The 23,310-nt window shown below is 37.7% G+C and overlaps 1 protein-coding gene across 2 annotated transcripts in view; it reads left to right on the top strand.

The window, feature by feature from the left end:
- The window catches only part of UBR5 (ubiquitin protein ligase E3 component n-recognin 5), a 69,532-nt gene extending 49,590 nt beyond the window's left edge, over nt 1–19,942 (top strand). For both annotated transcript variants that reach the window (XM_031058981.1, XM_031058982.1), the window contains 22 exons: nt 435–692; nt 1,031–1,299; nt 3,193–3,404; nt 3,773–4,003; nt 5,769–5,842; nt 6,403–6,575; nt 6,673–6,786; nt 7,337–7,557; nt 8,194–8,314; nt 8,421–8,519; nt 8,787–9,030; nt 9,615–9,726; nt 10,261–10,405; nt 10,700–10,830; nt 11,719–11,779; nt 12,070–12,245; nt 12,613–12,697; nt 13,238–13,393; nt 13,773–13,886; nt 15,152–15,296; nt 15,877–15,962; nt 17,076–19,942. In XM_031058981.1, coding sequence (XP_030914841.1) covers nt 435–692; nt 1,031–1,299; nt 3,193–3,404; nt 3,773–4,003; nt 5,769–5,842; nt 6,403–6,575; nt 6,673–6,786; nt 7,337–7,557; nt 8,194–8,314; nt 8,421–8,519; nt 8,787–9,030; nt 9,615–9,726; nt 10,261–10,405; nt 10,700–10,830; nt 11,719–11,779; nt 12,070–12,245; nt 12,613–12,697; nt 13,238–13,393; nt 13,773–13,886; nt 15,152–15,296; nt 15,877–15,962; nt 17,076–17,288 — 3,440 coding nt within the window. In that variant the 3' untranslated portion in view covers nt 17,289–19,942. The remainder of the gene's footprint in view (nt 1–434; nt 693–1,030; nt 1,300–3,192; nt 3,405–3,772; nt 4,004–5,768; nt 5,843–6,402; nt 6,576–6,672; nt 6,787–7,336; nt 7,558–8,193; nt 8,315–8,420; nt 8,520–8,786; nt 9,031–9,614; nt 9,727–10,260; nt 10,406–10,699; nt 10,831–11,718; nt 11,780–12,069; nt 12,246–12,612; nt 12,698–13,237; nt 13,394–13,772; nt 13,887–15,151; nt 15,297–15,876; nt 15,963–17,075) is intronic.
- Nucleotides 19,943–23,310: the final 3,368 nt, after the last annotated feature.

The raw sequence follows: 23,310 nt of genomic DNA, 5'->3' as shown, positions 1-23,310 counted from the left end.
TTCTCTTGTGTAGTGAAATGAAATAGTCTCACTTATTTTCAGGTGTAGTAGTTGAAAACAATGGTTTATGGTTTAAATCAATACACAAAACCCGAGCACTCACTGTACAGGTTTTTGAGAGCAACTCCCTTACTGTCCAATTTGGAAACATAATTTTTAGAATTCTTTTCCTAGGCGTAGAATCAGTAAAGTATTTTTAAATCCAGTTATTTCTTAATTTACATTTTGAAGTGTAAGTAATCATACTGCTTTTTCATTACACCTCTGGAGAATTAGCAGTATGTTATAATGATAGTTTATTGAACCTTTTCAATAGTGGTATTTGAACCATTTTAGTATAGTGTAGTTACTCATGGAAGAAGTCTGTGCTGACATGATACATGTCTGTGTGCACAGGTGTGGAGCTGTCAGTTATTCTTAATTTTTCTCAACAGGAGCTAGCAGTGTTCCAGCATTTTTTTCTGAAGATGACTCTCAATCAAATGATTCCAGTGACTCTGATAGCAGCAGCAGTCAGAGTGATGACATAGAGCAGGAGACCTTCATGCTTGATGAGCCTCTGGAGCGAACCACAAACAGCTCGCATGCCAACGGAGCTGCGCAGGCTCCCCGTTCCATGCAGTGGGCTGTTCGCAACACCCAAAACCAGAGGACTGCCAGCACAGCTCCCTCCAGTACGTCAACCCCAGCAGGCAAGTCTCAGTGAATTGCATGCATGAATGCTAGCTCTGGCTTTGTTCCTTCCTCTCCTTCTGTTTATTCTCTTAAGGATGAAGTCTTATCTCTTTGCCGTACTGCTCACCTACCTTGACTGAGTTCTAGTTTTGAATTTAAAAAAGGGAAAGATCTGTAGCAATTAAGATCTGAGTATGCTTACTGTAGTTGGTAATTATTTGCTAGTTACAGTTGTGATGTGAGTAATATTTACAAGTTTATTTCTGTAAATCTTGATAATGAAATCAATCAATACACAAATGACACAGCAAAGATTAAATGAGTTCATTAATGTAATCTTTTCTTTTCTATTTAGCAAGTTCAGCGGGCTTGATTTATATTGATCCCTCAAACCTTCGTCGGAGTGGTACCATCAGTACAAGTGCAGCAGCAGCTGCTGCAGCACTTGAAGCCAGCAATGCAAGCAGCTATTTAACATCTGCAAGCAGCTTAGCAAGAGCCTACAGTATTGTGATACGGCAGATATCTGATCTGATGGGTCTGATTCCCAAATACAATCACTTAGTGTACTCCCAGATTCCAGCTGCAGTGAAGCTGACTTACCAAGATGCAGTTAACTTGCAGGTAAGAACATGGAAACTTTCATAGAAAAAATGTAATTTCAATACAACTGGGGTTTGTAAAGTAAAATGACGGAATGGTTGAGATTGAAAGTGACCTCTGCATATTGGCTAATCTCAATTTCTTTGAGGGTCAACAGGCTGCTCAGGACTGTCTGGTTAGGTTTTGAATATTTCCAAGGATGGAGATTCCACAGCTGCTCTATTAAATGTTTGACAGCTCTCACAGTGAAAGAGGATTTTTCTTGAGTTTAAAGGGATGTACCAAGTGTTTCAATTGTAGCCCACTTGTCCATTCACTTGGTATCACTAAAAAGAGTGGCTTTGTAGACTTCATACCTTTTTGTCAGGTGTTTGTACACACTGGTAAGATCCTCCTGAATTTGTTTATTCAGTCTAAAGTATTCTCAGCCTCTTCTTATGTTAGGAGAGAGTGTGGGCTAAAGTAACTGTGGTCACTTCTTTAATTAAATTGATAGTATTTCATATACATATATTTTTTCAAAAAAAGGAATTTACGTTGATTTTGTTTAAACAATGTCTGACTGATACGTAATTAATAGTTAAGTGAGAATTGACTAGGGATTTCTGCTAGACATCTGTTGCTATATTCTAGTTGACATAAACTGTTGAGTCTACATAAGAAGAAAGTTAGTAAGGGCCAAATAATTAAACGAAATAAAAGATTTGTACAGGTAAATGTACTGTTCACTGTCCCTTCCTTCAGGGACATGGTCATCCTTTCCATGTTATGTACATCTTTTTTTATACAGTGCTCTTGACTATTTTTGAAAATTTGTGTAAATGTATCTATAGATAAAATACATGTCAGACAATAGTCTTCCCCTTCATGTATAGTTTCAGAGACTGACAAGATTGGAGGGACTCCAGAGTGTTTAGAAAGTATGTATCAACTTGTACCTGGGCATAGTGTATAGGGTAAAATTGTATGTACTGAATTTAGTACAGAAGTCAGGTGTGAATAACACAGCTGCAAGAAAGGACTTCTGATTTGGGAGAGGAAGGTCAGAAAGATATTCTGGTATCAAACACTGGGGTAAACAAACAGGGAAAGAACAAGAGAGTGTAGTTTTATTATGGAGGAGGCTAAAATAATTTTTGTTAGGAGATTTTTAATGGGGAAGGTGAACAGGAGATCTGTCCAGCTGAGGCAGCAAGAGGTTTGTATTAGCATAGGAAACCTGAACAGTGGAGGTTTTGTTTGGACACAGAAATGGAGTTGAGACAGCATTTTGTTCGTTTAGTGCATTAGAAGTATGAGGGATATTTTTGAAGACCAAAGTGCAGAGGAATGAAGAAAGCAGACTAATGTTGGACCAAAAAAATCCAACAGGTCAGTGGAGGTAGCAGATGATAAGAAAAGCAGGCTGCAGAGCCAGTGGTGGGAACAGGTGAAGCATAGATAAGACTAGGAGGTGAGACTTGTGTGCGGACATAGTTCTCTGTGCAGGACTTAACTTTGTTGTCTTCAGTGAGTAGTTTGCAAGGGGTGAAGAATGGTGAAAGATCTGGCTTATGAATTCCATTCCACAGCAGGATGGAGGTCTGTTAAAGCTAAAAGAAAGTCAGGAATTAAGCTCAAATCATCAAGTTGTGCACACCTGGGAGATGCTGAGTGGTCATAAGGGGAGGAGTAGAAGAGATGCCCAAAAGACAGAGAGATGGTGAGAATGCTTTATAGATATCAAAGTGGTAAGCAATGAGAGCTTCATAACACCCCTGTAAATCAGCAGTCTCAAGAGAGCTTTCAGAAACTGATCATCAGTAATTCTTTTTCAGCATGGTTTTACAGCCTCTTTGTAGGGAATCAGGAAGATTTAATTCTTGTCATCTAGTTCTGTTGTTTGCAAAGCCAATTAAATCTCATTTTCTATAGAATTATGTGGAAGAAAAGCTTATTCCTACTTGGAATTGGATGGTCAGTATCATGGACTCTACTGAAGCTCAGCTGCGTTATGGTTCGGCATTATCATCTGCTGGTGATCCTGGGCATCCAAATCATCCCCTCCATGCTTCTCAGAACTCAGCTAGAAGGGAAAGGATGACAGCCCGTGAGGAAGCCAGCTTGAGAACACTTGAGGGAAGAAGGTATGAAAATAGTTTGATTACTGCATGCAGTATGAATTATCAGTTTTATAGTCAAATCTTATTCACAAACATCTTAGAAATCTTATTCTGCAGCTCTGGAATGCAGTTGCTGTTTTGATTTAAGTTGGCTTCCTCTGTTGTTGCTACTATTTGGTTTATTCTGACATACTAGATTCATCTTGAGCATTAACTGTTTACAATGTACTGCATCTGACCTGCTTGTTCTATGCTTGTAGCTTGTTACCACTGTTTTTGTGTGGAGTTCATTGAGATTTTACATCCACATTTCAAATACAGGACTTATAAATAAAATATGGGTTCGCCTGTGATGCCTGATGTCTCTGTATTCAATCCTTTTCCTTCACTAGACGTGCTACCCTGCTCAGTGCCCGTCAGGGAATGATGTCAGCACGCGGCGATTTCCTGAACTACGCGCTGTCCTTGATGCGTTCTCACAACGATGAGCACTCGGATGTTCTTCCTGTTCTAGATGTCTGCTCACTAAAGCACGTAGCATATGTGTTTCAAGCCCTTATTTATTGGATTAAAGCAATGAATCAGCAGACAACATTGGATACTCCTCAGCTGGAAAGGAAAAGGTATTGAGGTTGACTCCTAGAAACAAAAGCTACGTTAAAAAAAAAAAAGCCCTTTTGTTTCAGTCATTGGTATTGTTCCTCAGTAGCTTACATAAATAGATGCATGAATTTGTATGTCTGTGAGTGGGTGTGTGTAGTAACATACATATTATAGAAAGAATTTCTGTAATGGTATATAATGTACCTGTGTTTGATAAGCCTGTTGCAGTACCCTCTTCATTCTTTTTATGCTGTAAAATGTTTTCTTAACTGTTGAAACTTGAGTTGGATTTTTAACTGCATAGCAGTGCCTCTAAAAGACATACTCAGGACAGTTTCTCAGTTAATGATGTGAGACATACATTTGACATGACAGCATTTTACTTAGGTATCTGTCAAACATGTTGGAGATGACATTGGAGAAAATGTCATTGTCTGATATAATAGGCTTTGTGGTTTTGAGACTCATCTGATATATAAAGCACAGTAGGGAAATCAATAGTTGAAAATGTCCTTGAGTTGGAAAACTGCTATTTCAACTGTTGTGTGTTACAAGGTGCATTTATTAATTTTAAGATGTTTTAAGATTTCTTTTTATTTTTTTTCATTTCAAATGCCAGTTAATGCTAGTAGAAATGTCCACCTGTTGGTAGTCTACACCATCTGTTCCCATTTCTTACCAGGTTTTTAGGTGATGTACTCAAGCAGTCCTAATCAACAGTTAAATGCAGATTTTGCCCCTTTCTGCTCCTAATTTTCAATATTGCAGGCCAAGCTTAACATTACATTTTCTCTACAAATTTAGTAACTATAAAATATGAGATATTAATATCTTTGATATATATCGGACTGCTACTTCAGTTGCAATACTGTGTTCTGTTTATCTTGATAATGTAAGGTTTGTTATGACCTCAAATGTGTAGCAAGGGCGTGTTATCAACAGTAGGTTCCTCACAAGTAAGAATGCTATAGTACAGTAATCAACTTTTTGTACTTATTTGAGTAATTATAGGCACAGCTTTAACCCTTTTCCAGGCAATTACATACTTCCAGAAGCTGCTTTTCAAAAAAAAAAAAACAAAAAACCACGTACTGAGATCTGTCAAATAACTGTTCATGAAAGAATTGGGAAAATTGCATGAAATGCTTTTAAAACTGTGAAGGCCTAGACCTTTTCAATGAAAAATGAGTGGTTGAAACAGTTGCTTCCATTAGATGATATATTAGTAGTCTGAGTTAAATGTATTTTATCAGTTTATCAATTTAATCTAGTTTCAGAACACGTTTCACAATGCATAAACTGCCAGAAATTAATACTAATCAAAGTTCTTGACAGAACAGTAGTATAATATAGTGAAATCAGATTTTTTAATGTGCAGCTTGCAGACTTACCTTCTGGAACTACATCAGTGAGATTATTTTTAAATTTTGAAATAGTATTCACTTGCATTTTTCTTCCAGTAATGCAGGATTCCTAGGAATTTATAGTGATACAGTGTTTAAAACCAAGTATCACTGCCCAAAGCTGATTTTGATCTTAACTTTTAAGATCAAAGTTGGTAGGTGGCTCTAAGGGTAACTGTGTGAGTGATGTAGTGAGTATGTAATGAGAAGTTCTCTATGGTGCTTCAGTTTTAGTTTTGTTTTTGTGATGTATAACTCTTAAGTACACTTCCTGATTATGCTACAGATATAGATGTTTTGCCTAATAATTTCTTCAAGATGATTGACTCTTTTTTTATTTTCTTGTGTTTTGTTGTTGTTGTTTTGGATGTTTTTTATTAAGAACTCGTGAGCTTTTGGAACTGGGTCTTGACAACGAAGATTCAGAACATGAAAATGATGATGATACCAATCAAAGTTAGTATACAAAAATTGACATAGCATACCAAAATGCCAGACTTTCTTAGTGGTTTTTCCCTTTAGCTAGATGAGATTTTGAATAAATTTTCCTGCTTGTGTATGTAAAGTTGGGTTTAGCAAGATTTTCTTAGCATAGCTACTTTACCAAGTTTCTTCTACCATTGCCTATTTCATTGCCTCATATTTCAGGGCCATCTTTTCATCTTCTTTCTCACTAAACTGCAGCATTCCTTACCTACCATTCTACATTAAAATTTGAATCATAGTTAAACTGATCTTTTTGATCTGATGAAACTGTGCTGAAGATGGTAGAATATTTACTCCTATATACAGTGTAGGAGTGATGTTCAGTAATGCTAGGTATAGTAAAAAGAATAAAAACTATACAAAGCAAGTTAATAAAGATACAGCATTTGCAGAAGCATCCTGTAGAAGTACTAAATTTGCTGAGATTCTCCTCTAGTCAGGTAGCTAAGAGGGAAGGATACTAATTTTTGGCATTTTTTACCTTTTGCTTTTATAACTGTGAAAACTGATTGGAAATCTCTGATCTTTAGGTGCTACACTCAATGACAAAGATGATGACACCCTCCCAGCAGAGACTGGCCAAAACCATCCATTTTTCAGACGGTCAGACTCTATGACATTCCTTGGCTGCATTCCACCCAATCCTTTTGAGGTTCCTCTGGCAGAGGCCATCCCCTTGGCAGACCAGCCACATCTATTACAGGTGACATCAGAGATGATATTTTGGAAAAACTGCAGTTTGCTTTTTCATTCCTCACCAAAGTGCATTATTGACCCAGAGCTCTTTTGTTGCTTTTCAGCCAAATGCTCGCAAAGAGGATCTGTTCGGCCGGCCCAGTCAGGGTCTGTACTCATCTTCTGCCAACAGTGGCAAGTGCTTAGTGGAAGTTACAGTGGATAGAAACTGCCTTGAGGTAAATGTATAGCCTTACTATTTTAAACAATATGGTAATGTAAACTAGAACCGTCATTCCTTAAAAAGACACTTTAATGTTTTCAGAGAGGATTTTATGTAGCTTTCAGAATGATAATTTGAAAGCCTAGTGCCTGTGAAAACTTGAAGTCATTATGAAAAGTATGCTTAATATAGAAACTTGATGATTATTGACTGACAGCAGCTTTCAGGTAATATTTTTAAATGCAGCAGTACAATTCTGAGTTAATTTTAGAATGCTAATTATATAATTATTTTTGATAAACAGATTTAAATCTTTCTTTAGTCCATCCAATAGATTTGATTTGCCTTCAGACTGAACATTAATTGTCAAGCATATGAAATGCAAACACACAGTGGGGAAAATAGGGTTTTTTTTGTATTTCTTGAAATGATTGAGGTCAGTGTGTTTTAACAGGTCAATTACAATGTTCACTTTTGTGTGATTTAAAATATACACCTATGAATATATGTGCTTCAAAGCTTCTACTCTGCTTTGAAAGTGCAGCTAAATTTTACTTCTCTTTTAGGTTCTTCCAACTAAAATGTCTTATGCAGCCAACTTAAAAAATGTTATGAGCATGCAAAATCGGCAGAAGAAGGAAGGGGAAGAACAAAATGTGCCTACAGAAGAATCTGAGAGTTCAAAACCAGGACCTTCAGCTCATGATCTTGCAGCACAACTGAAAAGCAGCTTGTTGGCAGAGATAGGATTGACAGAAAGTGAAGGGCCACCCCTCACATCTTTCAGGTAGCTGAGTTAAAAATTACATTTTGAAATATTACTGCTCTTCTAAATGGCTGTTTGGGAGTCTGGAAAGTATTCTTGAAATTAAAATGGGTAGCTTAATTTAGCTTACATTTGTAGTTTGTGATTAGCTTCTAAATTGAATAGTTGAACAGTCTTCAGAGACGTCTGTGCAAACTGTAGGCAAATTCCTTTACTCCCTGACTTCCTGCTGCAGACCTGCTGTGATGTCCTGGGTAGCCAGGCTGAGCAGTTGGAATCTGCAGCTTCCCATCTCTGTCTGGTGGTGCTGCCCACACTTAATGCAGTTATGAATTGAACTGCTCTCCCTTCAGATTACAGCTATTTTAAAAGAAATTAAGGTCTTGGTTGATGGGAGACCAGTAACAGTGCATTCCACATAGCACCAAAAGTTACATGCTTTTGGAGTAATTACCCTTTGGAAGCAAGACTTGTGTTTCTGCTGAAACCAAGCATCTTCATGTGCTTTTGTGCTCAGACTTAGTGTACTGTGTCATTGTTCATCAGGAATAAAAAACTTAGTTGAAAGCAGAGGGTTAGAAAAAGCTGAAGTACACAAAATGTGTCTGAAATTTAACTTGATTCCACATATCTGGCATTTTTTCTTCTCTTTGTCAGGCCCCAGTGTAGCTTCATGGGCATGGTTATTTCTCATGACATGTTGCTGGGACGTTGGCGCCTTTCTTTGGAGTTGTTTGGTAGAGTATTCATGGAAGATGTTGGAGCAGAGCCTGGATCGGTATGTATTTCTCAGTAAAGACAATTCCTCTTACAACTAAATTGTGACTCTCCCTAATCATTCTGATTTTGGGGTTTGTGTTTGTTTTTTTCTTTATAATTTTTAGATCTTGACTGAATTAGGTGGCTTTGAAGTAAAAGAATCGAAATTCCGCAGAGAGATGGAAAAACTTAGAAACCAGCAATCGAGGGATTTAACATTGGAGGTAAAAAATGTTAGTTTATCTTCTAATAAACTTTCATTAAAAGTTGAATTATTACAGTAACTTGATAGGAAAATTTGTATTTCAGAGTCTGCAAGCAGGTGTCTTAGATCATACTTTGTGAGTTATGTTGCAATTACTCTGTAGTTTTTCCCAGTCTGATTGTTATTTTTTGAATCTGTGCAGCAGTGTCCAGAAATCTGTTGTGAAGCTGAAAGTCTCTTAGAATGATAGTTGGTAAAGAAATAATTTTTTTGTATTTTTTACTAGGTTGATCGAGACAGAGATCTTCTGATTCAGCAGACCATGAGGCAGCTGAACAATCATTTTGGTCGCAGGTGTGCTACCACTCCGATGGCCGTACACAGAGTGAAAGTTACTTTTAAGGATGAGCCCGGAGAAGGCAGCGGCGTAGCACGAAGCTTTTATACTGCTATTGCACAGGCTTTTCTGTCAAATGAGAAACTGCCAAATCTAGATTGCATTCAGAATGCCAACAAGGGCACCCATACAAGTAAGTGATGCACAGCAGTTAATCTACAGAAAATATTAATAAAAACCTTGGGTGCTTTATTTACATAGAAATACTTGGCTTTGTGTCAGAGACATCTCTTGTTAGCTCAGCCCAGAATCCATAAAAATTATGCATTAGTTCTCTGGAGCAAGGAAATGGCTTTCTCCCCCTCCACACACTTTCAGAAACAGGAACTTCTTGTTTTTCTTGCAACAGGAGTCTGCTTTAGTTGTGCTCAGATTTTTTGAGTGTCCTTCTCTCCAGTAGGTAATAATGTCAAGATTTTAGCTACTAAGAGCTCATATATTTTATTACAGCCACTCCATCTGACTTGCCACAAACACATTTTAACAGTTTTGAAAGTATATATAAGCTCTTAAAGTATTTTATCATTTTTAAGTTGGTATGAACACTTCAGGTCCTTTCTTAAGTTTGGCTGAACCCAATCACTGCTTCAAGTGAAATGGTTCTGTCTCATTGATGTCTGTCAAACTCTTCCAAACCTTAGTCTTCCTTACACTGAAACTTAGGTGGGAGAGAGAAATATAAAGATGTTTAAGTTTATGAGGTTTTTTGCCCTTTAGGTCTGATGCAGAGATTGCGAAATAGGGGAGAGAGAGATCGGGAAAGGGAGCGAGAGAGAGAAATGCGGAGAAGTAGTGGCTTGCGAACTGGTTCTCGGAGAGATAGGGATAGGTAAGTGATAATCTTTATCTTGATGAAGATATTTTGTCAAATATAGAGCAATTGCCTTGGATATTTTCAGGAAAGATACTTTTACTTCCTCTAGTTAAAGGAGTCTCTCTTCAGGAGTGATTTGCAGGGTAATTTCTTGAAATTCAGTCTCTAGTTTTAATTCTTTAAAGAATTATTATGCTTACTTTATCATTAATCGGTTATGTCTCCACCACAGGCCATCAGTTTCTTCTGCTAAAACAATAACAAAATAACAAAAACTTCTGTACTAGAATAAAATTGTGAGGTAGTTTAGAAACAACAATGCTATTGGTGGCATGTCTGACTGCTGTACCCAAAACACAAGTAATACTAAAATCTCTGGTTTATTTTGATTCTCTCTTTCTGATGTATTCTCTCCAAGCAGCTATGAGCAACACTACTATTCCAGCAGTAAAGCTAATGCTAATATCAATCTGTGTGCAATAATACTGTTCCAGAGGATTTTTGAATTTTTCCTCTGAAATGAGTACAAACTGCTCTGATTATCTTAAGGGACTTCAGAAGACAACTGTCCATTGACACACGGCCTTTTAGACCAGCATCAGAAGGAAACCCCAGCGATGACCCTGACCCTCTCCCAGCACACAGACAAGCCCTTGGAGAACGGCTCTACCCTCGAGTGCAAGCAATGCAACCAGTAAGACTTCCCTAATACACTTAATGATTGGTTTTGTCATCTTGTAATGTAAAAATTTATTTCCTTATCCATAATTGAAATAATTGAAACATAATTGATAGTATTCAAACATATAAGACTGATTTTATTTTATTTTTTATTTTGTTAAGATTTTGTTTCTCTAATTAATTTTTTAGCTTAGGAGATATCTTGTAATGCATTCTCTATTTAAAATACCAAAACTTTCATAAGATCATATTTGAAAATAAGAGAACTGGAGGAGAATAGTAAGACCTATCACTCCTTTATCCCCAGGCATTTGCAAGCAAAATCACAGGAATGTTGTTGGAATTGTCTCCTGCTCAGCTGCTTCTGTTACTAGCTAGTGAAGATTCCCTTAGAGCAAGAGTTGATGAAGCAATGGAACTCATTATTGCACATGGCAGGTAAAGTATCAAAAGTGAGAACTGATTCTGTGGCCAAAGCACTTGTACTGTTCTACATCTAACTCCAATACATGCAGCTTATTTCTTGAGAGTCAAGATATTTTTCTTTGGACAAGTGACTTTTTGGCTTTGGTTTAATCTATTCTGACTGGTTTCAGAATATGACAGCTCCTTATTGAGAGCAGCCCTGCTGAGAAGGACTTGATGGGTGCTGGTGGATGAGAAACTGGACATGAGCTGGCCATGCAATGCACCAGATGTGTTCTGGGCTGCATCACAAACAGTGTGGCCAACAGCTTGAGGGAGAGGATTCTGTCCCTCTGGCGAGACCCCACCTGCACTGCTGCATCCAGCTCAGGGGTCCCCAGCACAGGAAGGACATGGACTTGTTGGAGCAAGTGCTGAGGAGGTCACCAAGATGATCAGAAGAATGAAGTACCTGTCTTATGAAGAAAGGCTGAGAGAACTGGGGTTGTTCAGCATGGAAAAGAGAAAGCTTATGGGTGACCTAATTGTGACCTTCCAGTCCCTGAAGGGAACCAACAAAAAGATGGCAAGGGACTTTATACAAGAGCATGTAGTGAGAATTCAAGGGGAATGGCTTCAAACTGAATGAGAGCAGGTTTAGATTAGATAACAAGAAGAAATTCTTTACTGTGAGGATAGTGAAGCAGTGCAACAGGTTACCCAGAGAAGCTGTAGATCCCTGGAGGTGATCGAGGCCAGGTTGGGGCTCTGAGCAACTTGCTCTAGAGGAAAGTATCCCTGCCCACAGCAAGGGGGCTGGAACTAGATGATCTTCAAGGTCCCTTTCTAACCCAAACTATTCTATCATTCTGTGAGTCTGTGATGGTGAAATTAAATCTGACTTTTTATTCCCTTCTCAAGGGAGAACGGTGCTGACAGTATATTGGATCTTGGATTGCTAGACTCTTCAGATAAAGTGCAGGTAATGAATCACCTGTTGCACAAAATTTACGTAAGATTCAGTTTTATCAGTTGATTTTAAAACCGGAAGCAATTGGAAGCTTTATCATGCAAGACAAAGTTCTGTTTAATCATTTTGTTTTGAAAGGATTAACAGTAATTAGTTAAAAATTTAAAATGTCATCATTAGAAAATATCACAGGAATATCTTAAGCAATGGAACCTGAACCTTTGGGTCCTGTAGCAAATAGCTTGATGTGTGTCAGTAACTAGAATGAAGTGTGTTAATTGCTGTTTTGACTTTCAAAACAGGAAAACAGAAAGCGCCATGGATCCAGCCGCAGTGTAGTAGATATGGAATTAGACGATACAGATGATGGGGATGATAATGCACCACTTTTCTACCAGCCTGGAAAACGAGGATTTTATACACCAAGACCTGGTAAAAACACAGAAGCAAGGCTGAATTGTTTCCGGAACATTGGCAGGTATTCTACCATTAACTTTTTAGTCTGAAAAAATGTTAAAGACAATCATACACAACACCAGGGAGAGTACCAATGATCCAAGCTGGAAGAAACTTTTTTTTTACGGTCTCTATTTCTCACACTAAGCCTAAGTAGGGGGGAATTTGCATCTGTCAACTTAAGGTCTCTTTTCCTGTTAAATTTTAATTTTTTTATCCTTCTTTTTAAAAATTATGTATGCCTATGATTTTCATTTGTGAGCAATATATTTGGAAAGCTGACTCCAGCCTAATTCTTAGATTATTAGAACTCTTAAATGTGAGTTTGCTGAAAGATCTCCAGTGTAATTTCTGCTGTACCAAAACCAACTCCAAATACATTTTTTCAGAATCCTAGGATTGTGCTTGTTGCAGAATGAACTATGTCCCATCACATTAAATAGACACGTAATCAAAGTTCTACTTGGCAGAAAGGTAAGTTGAACATAAAAATTTTAATTTCCTGTAATTACTTAAAACCTCATCCATAAAACTGGGCTTTTTCCCCTAACCACATGTGTATTAACTAGCTGAGCTGATATGGGAACTGTATGGAGGTCTTCAATTTGAGGACTGATAATTTTTTCATTTCCTAGATTTTGAACAGAGTAGATGTACTAGAAGTCAGGTATTTGACTAAGATGTAATGATTTTGTAATAGGTTAGCCTTTAACCCAACATAGTATAATCTTTAATGAAAAAGAGTTAATGGGAGAAATGGCCTTTAAATACCTCCTGGTGTCTTCCAAGAGTGATTGCCTTCTAAATATTCTCTTAAGCTTTGTCTTGTTGAATATGTATTCCTTTCAGTATTCCAATGTACCTTCTAAAGCAGACTGAAAGTAGGAGTTTAACTGCATTTATTTCTATGTTTGTATCCTTTGTTGCTAGTGCATAGATCTGGCACAGGTCACATAATTTTGAATACATTCTTAAACACCTGTTATGTTTCAAACTTCTGTCCTTTTTTTATAGGTGAACTGGCACGACTTTGCTTTTTTCGATCCAGTTATGTACGAGAGCCTTCGGCAGCTTATCCTCGCATCCCAGAGTACAGATGCTGATGCAGTGTTTGCAGCAATGGATTTAGCCTTTGCAATAGACCTGTGTAAGGAGGAGGGTGGAGGGCAGGTAAGCACAGCTAAACTTGTGGCTCTCTAGTTTCAGAGTTTGACAGCTTATGCAGGGTATAGTGTGCACATAATCCAGGCTCTTCTCAGATGGCAGATAAAACATTTTACTCTTCTTGGATTCAGTGCAGTGTTCTTAGATATTGAAGCCTGTATTTTTTTCTTTGAAAATGATCTGGAGTCTACCATAACCCTGGTAACTGTAGTCAATCCTAGGGAATTTTCAAAACTAACCTGCAGTAGTGAATTTTACTTGGGTTTGGAGGTATATTGAGCAATAAATCACTCTGCAGCATACTGTGGTGGCTGTAATAATATAATTTCCTTTATATCCCTTTTCTTCTTCCCCTTTTTAAATGTTCCTTATTTCTTTGCCATAGGTTGAACTTATTTCCAATGGTGTAAATATACCAGTCACTCCTCAGAATGTATATGAGTATGTCCGGAAATATGCAGAACACCGAATGCTGGTAGTAGCGGAGCAGCCTCTACATGTAAGTCTTTAGTGGAGTTTTTTTAAAAGAAGGAAAAAAAAATCTGTCATTTTTCCATCAGTTAATTATTCTCCTCATTGTGGTGTAGCTAATCAGGTTTCTTTAAAGTCTTGACAGCTTGATTAAAAGTATTGAATGTTTTTTTTTGTAATTCTATAGCTGTTTATGTAGTACTGTGAAGGCTGAGTGAGTAATTTATTTTATAGAATGAAAGATAATTTATTTTATTGTGGATCTCGTTGGTTAAATAAATATGTTTATTTCTTGAGCTCAAATGGCACAATTCCTCTTGGAATTTTGGCTTTGTATTTGGCAGCTACTTGGTTCTTAATAATTTATTACCTTGGATTTGTTTGCATCCTTGTTCTAAGGGAAAATCATTTATAAAACCACTTATACTAGCCTGGCATGAAACATAAAAATTGACTAGAAAACCATATTAAAAGTTATTTGCTTTTTTAAAGCCCTTTTCAAATAACACTTACAGAATAATATATTTTTGTAGACAGTTAATGAAGACCAGTCTGTCATGATGCTATGTGTAAACTTTGTTGCTCTTGCTCATTGTGGTTTCCTGCTGCACATCTGAGATAGGGGAGCAGGGCATATTACCTCTGTGCAGCTGAGGTCCAAATTCTCACAAAAAGAACATGTTCCTGGAATTAAGTTACTTGATCTCCATGTCTGTATACATTACTAATTTGACTCTTGTTTATTTTAGGAGTTGAAAACCCTTACACCTGTATTCATTTTGAAATTTTCTAAAGCAAATTGATTCATAGTGTTTCATTTTGAATATGGACTTTCCTGTCTTTTCAGGATACTACTTACATAAGATAAATGTGTATGTGTTCTGTGTGTGTAATATTTTTGAAGCAGTTGGCATGTGTCTGAGGAAGCAAAGTAAAAGGAACATACAAGATGCTTTTTTTTTTTTTTAATTCTCATCAAATTCAGCGCAGCTTAGCAAAATACCTGAACATTTTAGCATTAGAAGAGTTCATGTGCTTCTGCTCCTGGTGAAATACAAGCTCAAGCCAGTACTACTTTCTTTTGCTCTAGTAGGTAGGGTTTAAAAATTGGTGCATTTATTTGTTTCAGAAGATTTGCATGTCAGATGATAAAGCTTTAAAAGAAAAGAACAGCTCAGAGAATAATGAATCTTGAGTTAAAGGGAATTTCACGTGAAACTTTTGAGTAATGTGTTTAAAGTCAATCTTAAAAGTTACAGGGTTACAACGTGCATTTTGTTGTTTTCACTTAAGGCAATGAGGAAGGGGCTCCTGGATGTACTGCCAAAGAATTCATTAGAAGATTTGACAGCAGAAGATTTCAGACTTTTGGTAAATGGCTGTGGTGAAGTAAATGTGCAAATGCTAATCAGCTTTACCTCTTTCAATGATGAATCAGGTATGAAATAACTTAGTCACAAACAGAGTTGCAGGTATAACTTAACACTGTTTTTTCTGTGTGGAGTAGTTACTAGCATTAAACTTGAACTAGTAAGTCTGCCATTAGTTAATAAACCAGTGAAAGCTGTAATTAAGTTATTACTTGGGATATTTTTTTACATTCCTTAGAAAATATTTACCTTCAGTTAAGTGAGGGTTGAGAAAGCATGTTTTCCAACTTGACTGTCACAAGATGTTAAATACATGGACTGTATTACTGGTAGTATATTTTTCTTGTGAAAATTCTCTAGAACTATAAATGTGATGGATGAAAGTTTAATACTTCTTACATAATTTTTAAACTGTGTTTAGTTGCAGTTGGGCTTTTTGGTAAGGAGGGAGGAGTGGGAGTGGTACTGAGTTATGTCAGTGTTGGCCTTGCATTCAAAGCTATTCAGTTTGAAATTACTGATCTCCAATATCAGAACTTTATGAAAACGATTATAGCTGAGATCCAACTTGTAGCACATGTAAAACAGGTCTCTTAATGTTACTGTCCAGTGCAGCAGCTGAATTGTGTACCTTGTTATTTCACACAGGAGAAAATGCTGAGAAACTTTTGCAGTTCAAGCGTTGGTTTTGGTCCATAGTTGAGAAGATGAGTATGACGGAAAGACAAGATCTGGTGAGTTGTTCATTCCCATTGGAAACATGCAGAAGGATTGGAACAAGTGGTGTCAATACTGTTTTTAACTGTGTCTACCTGCAGAGACTTTGTGAAGAGTTAAGGTAGCAAAGCAGGGTTGTAGGGTTGGGTAAGACTTGGCTCTGGAAACCACAGGTGTGAATCCCAGACCTTCTTGTAACTGAAAGTAAGCACGGTGTGTTCTTCTCCCTGTTCATAGGTCCCTTACAGAAGCACAGTTTCACTCTGCACAGTTGCTTTTAAGATGAGTAACTGTGGTTATTCAGCTGTGTTGTGGGCTGGTAGGGTTTTGAGGTCAAGTTCTCTTCATGCATCATCTACTCACCTGACTTCTGTGTATCCTGAGGGCAATATGTGTGTCCTCTCTGTAAGATGTCAGTAATGATACCATGTCCTTCTCAAGGCCCTTTAGGAGTGAGAAGCTGATGAGAAGCATGAAAGAATAAGATACTGTTCAGGGATGTAATTTTTAAAAACTTGCCTGTAAATTTTATTCATTGTACACCTCGTAAAACGGTTTGTTTTTAACTTCCTACTCTGTAAGGTACTATCTCTCCCTTACAGTCTACTAAAAGGAAACAAAGAGTACTCTGAAAAGTGCAAACCCTAGAGCACATTTTTCAATGAGTGTCTCTGCTTACACCTTGGTGTTGACTCAGTATTTCAGACTTAATAAATAAAAAATAGATAAAATAGATAAAACCCCAAATACTCTCTGTTGCTCCCTTTTGTCTGTACAGTACTACATCCTGTAGTCTCTGACTGGTTTGTGAGACATTGCTGATTCAGTTTGTATTGATGGCAGTCACCACCTTCCCAGATGGATATTTGGACATGCCATTTACTGAGGAGTTGTTGATACAGGATAATTTTGAGTGCTGCTTTTATCAGTTTTATGAATGAGCAGTTGATGAAGGAAGTGAAGGACACTACTACAGAAGAAAGTAGAAAACTGTGGAGTTTAGTTTGGCATATTGAAGAGAACATAGTATGATCAATCTTGCTGTGACTGTGCAATTCTTTTTTAACCTATCCCTACACAATCTGCAGGCAGTATGCATCTTAATTTTAAACACTGTCTTCTTTTTTCAGGTTTACTTTTGGACCTCAAGTCCATCATTGCCTGCCAGTGAGGAGGGGTTCCAGCCTATGCCATCCATCACAATAAGGCCACCAGATGACCAACATCTTCCAACAGCAAACACTTGCATTTCTCGCCTTTATGTCCCACTCTATTCCTCTAAGCAGATTTTGAAACAAAAATTGTTACTCGCCATTAAGACCAAGAATTTTGGTTTTGTGTAGAGTATAAAAAGTGTGTATTGCTGTGTAATATTACTAGCTAAGTTTTGTAGATTTTTCCATTTGTCTATAAAAGTTTATGAAAGTTAATGCTGTCATACCCCTGGTGGTACTTCAAAGATTTAAATGCAAACATTCCTGTACTAAATTTGTAACATAAAGGCCTAAGGAGCACTAGCAATATGTGATTGCAACAGTTTGCTAGTCAATAACTCCTTTGCCTAACCCCAGCCAAAGATGACAGCAGAACAATATAATTTACACTGTGATTTATCTTTTTGCTGAGGGAGAATATGTAAAATGTTCTGAAAATTCACTGCTGCCTTTGTGGAAAGTGTTTCAGCAAAGGTTCTTGTATAGAGGGAGTAGGGAATTTCAAAATAAAAAATTAAGTATGTTCTGTGTTTTTAACTTTTTTTTATGGTGTTTAATTTGTGGTTGGCTGCAGTTGTGTATCATGTATATTGAACTTGTAAAAAGTTCCTGACAGCTCAAATCCCAGAGTTGGGATTGTTCACTTATGAAACCACTTCCATTGCAATTTTTGTTCTATTGCATTGAACTCTGGCACATCAGATACCATCACTAATATTTTGCATGTAATCTGTACCTTTAGTGGTTTTTTTTTTTCCCTGTACATATTTGATGAGGCCAATGCACAGTATTTCATAGTTCACAATCAACATTTTTGTATCCTTGTTACAGTGAACAGACAGTCAGGAGATTGTTCCACTACCAGTTCTAACCCAACACTTGTACTACATTATCTAACTATAACTATGTAAACTCAGCCTGGGCACTTTCTGGTAACTGTAAAATGTTTATAAGATCATGATTATTGAAGATACATTTTTTGGGAAACTTTAATGTTCGTGAGCTGCTTAACTTCTTTTGTATCTAGCCTTTTTTTAAGTATCTTGTTACAGTTTTTTAATAAAGAAATTACAGACAAAATACCAAGTCATACTGAAGAAACAATAGTTTTTATTTATTAAGCCATTTATACTTTAGCTAACAGCATACACTAAACCTAGTTAGTCATTAAAAATCTGGATTTTGTAGCTGAAAAATTGACACACAGAAGACATTTAGCCCACATTTTACAGTTAGCAGACAATCCTGAAAGAAATGGGCCAGGCAACTCCTCCTTTTAACAGAATTGGCTTGAAGGAAAAGTGGCTTGTTCTGAAAAATCTCAAGGCAATTAGGTTAGAATAAAATTCTCAAACTTCATTGTAGTGAGTTCTACTGTATGTTCACTTTTGAAATGCTTGGTTAGTTTTGGGGAGGGCAGTCTTTGACCATGATCTAGGATTTCTTTTCCTAAGGCTTGAGAGATTTTTGAGTTAGAAATTGGTTGATGAAGAAAGGAGCTACTTTTTTGGTGCAAAACTAAATTTACGAAGCTTAGCAGACTGAAATATTGAGGGATAAGAACTTTTGTGGTGGTGATGTTGTTCTTTCTTGCTTCTCCAACCCCATTAGTCCATGTTAATGATTTTTTTTCCTCCCTGTTCTTGGGAAGAGCTGAAGTAATGTTCCATCCAAATCCTAGTAGAACTCACCTTTGCTAGAGCTCCTCTGGGTTTTCCTTTCTGTCAGCTAGTTGTAGGATGACCAAAAGTTACCTACATCTGATTTTCAAAAAAGCCTCTTCATTTATTTAGTTGCTCAAGGTATGGAGTGCAGTTGATACCACAAATTCTGATCAACAGTTGCCAAATTGATGCTGAAAATCCTCGCTTCTAGATAAGGTGGATTGTTCCAGGCTTGTGTAGTTAAACTGCAAATAAATAAACAGATGTAGAATTATTTCTGCAGGTGCTAATACTTCCTCTAAATCGATCATCTTAGAAAAGGATAGTTTCAATGTATGAGGATTGGAGCTAGATTACCTGTTGTGACCTCCAGTGTATCTTAGTTCAAAACTGATTTTACTATGCTAAAAAGAAAAAGCAGTACAGCCTCACAAATCTAGCTAGAGGCATGTTAGTATAGAGAGAAATTGTGCTGGTATGGCTGTTCTCTTATACTAAGGAGGATAATTTATAAAGGTACAAAGCAACATCTACCTTATGCCTGGCTATCAAACTGCTGTGATTATTTCCACTACCAAAACTGCCTCTAACTGAAATGTGCAAAGTTAGTAGAAAGCAACAAAAGAAACTGTTTAGAATAGGCATCAAAACTCCAGTCTGTAAAATAAAGCTCCCTCCCTCACAAAGCTTTGTGAGGCTTGATGTACTAAGAATTATCCAAGGCCCTTGGATGAAAGGCCATATATACATGTAAAGTTCTGTGTATATATATATATATATATATATGTATTATGTGTATATGTATATAAGTGTATGTGTATGTATAACATATAAATATATGTTATATGTATATATATTTCTGTATATAGATTAAGCATTTTTTAAGTCCTGTAATGTATAGCTAGACAAAAGCTTTGCAGATAGCACAGTAGCTCACCATATATACACACACAAGGCATTCTGGTAAGCAGAGAGGGAATTTAGAATGATATATGCTGTCGTCATTGACTTGAAATGTGTATGTAGCTTTATAAATAGCTTTTTTTCCTCTGTATGGTATATTTAAACTATATCAAGATTTTAATAAGAAAAATGTTTATTAAAATCATACACCTCCTCTCCCTTTGACTTAAGCCCTTCTGTTAGTTCACTTAAAATGTGGTAGAGAAACTAGTTAAATTCTGTAATGTTTACTCTTTTTTAATAATCTAAATCCTTAGCTGTTCACCTTTGCTGAAAGAGGCGACAAAGGTAGCTACTAATAAAATATTATGACCAACTACTAGAGTAGGTCCTAATCTGAATCTAGGGAAACCTTGATACTTTAGTGCTAATTTCTGTGACTAATTCTTGGCTTTGGTTTCTTTTACTTAGCTAGCTGTATCCAACACAAGGTAAATCACTTGCTCCAGCTTTGATAATTTTCCAGGAATGAAAAATTGTCATCAAGTGGTCTTCCCCACGTGTGTGGTTTGGAAGTGGTTTTTCTTTCCTACAAGTGAGTAATTTGGTCCCTAGATAACCAGCAGTGATAAAGCTGGAAACTGGCAATCTTATGAATCCAGAACCATACCCTTGCAGAGCAGCATTCAGGGAGGAGAGGAAAGGAAATTTTCCTCAACTCTTAAACAAGGTTTATGCTTGTATGCAGTTGTGCAAGCCACACAGACCTGCTGGTTTTCAGAAGTTTACTTCAATGCATCTGAAGGGAAGTGTGTAGTGAGCAGGGCTGCACCTCTCCATGGTAGTTGAGTGCAGGTGGGGGAAGTTCCCCAGCCACCACCAACCGCCTCCTGTGCAGTTGCTTCTCAGAGAGAGCTGGGATTCACCACGGCTCCTGGCCACACTTAACACCACGTGAAAGATTGTTACTAAGTTTGTGCTAACCTCCTCCTTTGTGTGCTAACTGCTGTGCCCTAACTCCCTCTTTATAGGTCCCACAGCCTGTGGATCGTGTCTCTGTGTGCATCTGTAAATACCATGCTCTTCGCTTCACTTGGATTTTTCTGGCTTCCTCTCTGTAAGGCAAAACTGTGGATACCTCATTTAGTTGCTCTGATTCCCTTCTTCTTTCAAGCTTTGTAGGATTTGACCTTTTTTCTGAACTCTAGTTTGCCTATTAGTAACAGGTCTGCTAAAACCAAATAGAAAATTCTGCATGTCTAGATTAGCTGGATTTCAGCATGTGTGGCATTATCTTACTCTGAGGTAGAAGGTATGTCCACACTTTAAAATGTGTTGGTGAATGGGTCATGTGAAAGCTTCAGTGAGTGCCTGGAGCTCACAGTGCTGGAAGTTTCCACATGATCTCTGTGGGGAGGACATGAACAGGCTTCACAACTGGAGTGTGGCCTGCATCACAGTGCAGTCACTGCCCATCAGGACTTCTGGCATTATCAGGAGCTCTGATGGATCCTCTGCTAGTTGGAAATTGCTTTTGTGGCTTTCATTTGTAGCTATTTCAGATTTGCTGAACTGAGAAGCATGGAGGAGCATTCAATTTTTTATAAATTTTTAATGGATTTTTTATGGAGTTGTCTTAGAGGATAACTTCATGTCTTGCTTGAAACACAATCCTGTGAGAGAGTATTTTCCACAAACTACTTTTTTCTGATTATCACCACAAACAACTATTATAGTAATAGACTGTTTAGCATAACAAGAGGCAGTTGGTTGCTCCCAGTTGGTGTTCCAGGACTTTTCCATAATGGTGGAGCTTCAATATCCCTTTGTCCAGTGGCAGTGACAACTAACCAAATGAGTATGCTTGAATACTGTAGTCATGTTGGAAAACGGATTGTTGCCACAGCCTATGGTAAAGTTTCTCCGCACAGAGACTGCAAGGAGACTTAAAGAAATTTTAGGCTTTAGACATACTAAAATAATTCACAAATTGATTTTCTGAGAGTGAACAGTGCTAAACTGAAAAGCAGATTTCACTTTATAAATGAAAATTCTTCAATTTACCTGAAATGGCATTTTCATATACAAAATCAGAATTATAACCAATTTTTAAAGGCAGCTGAGTATTCCCCCAAAAAGTAACACCTTTTGGGGGAGGGAAGAGAGAGATGGTTGAAGCAGTGAAGACCACATTTGCCATAGCAGGACAGCTGCCACAGCAGTGAGGAACTAAGGGAGGAATACAGCTTCCACCACCTGTCAGGGAGCTTGTTCTAAACAGGACATTATAGATACAGCTGAGTAATCTGAAATCTTGCAAAATTGTGCATAATGCTGTATTCCATTTGTATGTGCTTGTCTGTATTTTAGTGTTGGGCACATGATTTAATTTTTATAAAACAAAGCTAACAGAAGTTGGCAGATTTTTGTGGAGGTGCAAAAACAACCACATGCTGTTTGGTTAATCCTTTCCAGTATTTTTCTTTTTTTGTGCATCTTTAGGCACCATGTAAGTAAACATAAGGGCAGGCATTTAAGAAGTTATCTCCAAATACTTGAACAATTTTCTATTGCTAATTATATTAATTTATGGTAGATCTTAATCCCTGTCAGAACAGGACATTTTGTTATTTAGGGAACTCTGAAACAGTAGCCAGGACAATCAGATTTGGGGGCTAAGACAACTGCTAGACCAGTCAATGTCATTTAATACGAATAGTCTGGTGCTTGTTGGTTTTGGTTCCACAAACTCATGCATCTCCCCCTTAAACCACCAGCAAGCTCTGTATTGCACACACCAATAGAATTTGTCTGTAAATGGGTCAGTTGGGTTTGCTCTACATCAGTCAATGTTCCTCTAATTGCTCTGGACAAAAAGCTGGAATCCCTCGTACTCATATACACTCATATACTTGATATGAGTGGAGCTGTTGGATGTAAAGATTAAGCAGCTTGTCTATGTATCTCTGGGAAAAAAGACTTCAAGTATGTCTCAGAAATAACAGTACTCAGGTAAAAGCAGATATTCTTAATGTGAATCCACCTTTTCTCTTTTACTTTTTATGTGTTCCTGCTGTGCTTTTAAGTTGCTCAGTCACGTGTTTCTGCTCCTCAGAAAACTCCATGGAAGAAAACCAGAACTGTTTTTGTGCTTAGTCACAGATCTCATCACGGAACTTTTCTTGTCCCCTGCCCTGGTGAGGCTTGGGCGTCTCTCACAAGGCATCAAAAAGCCGCAGGAAACAGATGCAGCCCAGAGGAGCGCAGCTGGCCTGACTCCCCCTTCCCGTGCCTGGGGATGGAGAGAGGGGAGGCCTCAGTCACTGTGGCAGCCAGGTGCCTTTAAAAAAAAAATTACCCAAAATTCTTAAGGACACACGAATTCTTAAAGCAGCACTGAAAGTTACCTTTCCGGAAAGGGGACACCCGAACCTTTAGAAGCTCTGCTCGCAAGAAGAGAGAGAACCAGTATCCATCGTACTGTCACTGACGGGCCCTTGCCGAGCGCCGCCAGGCTGTGTTTGTTATACAACTGCTGAGTCCGCCCCGGGGCGGAGCGGCCTTGGCCATGGCCGTTCCCCCTT

The sequence above is a fragment of the Geospiza fortis genome, unplaced genomic scaffold (assembly GCF_000277835.1).
Source record: "Geospiza fortis unplaced genomic scaffold, GeoFor_1.0 scaffold200, whole genome shotgun sequence".
NCBI classification, from domain to species: Eukaryota; Metazoa; Chordata; class Aves; order Passeriformes; family Thraupidae; genus Geospiza; species Geospiza fortis.
Note: the sequence above shows the minus strand (reverse complement) of the source record. Positions and strands in the feature narration are given on the sequence as shown.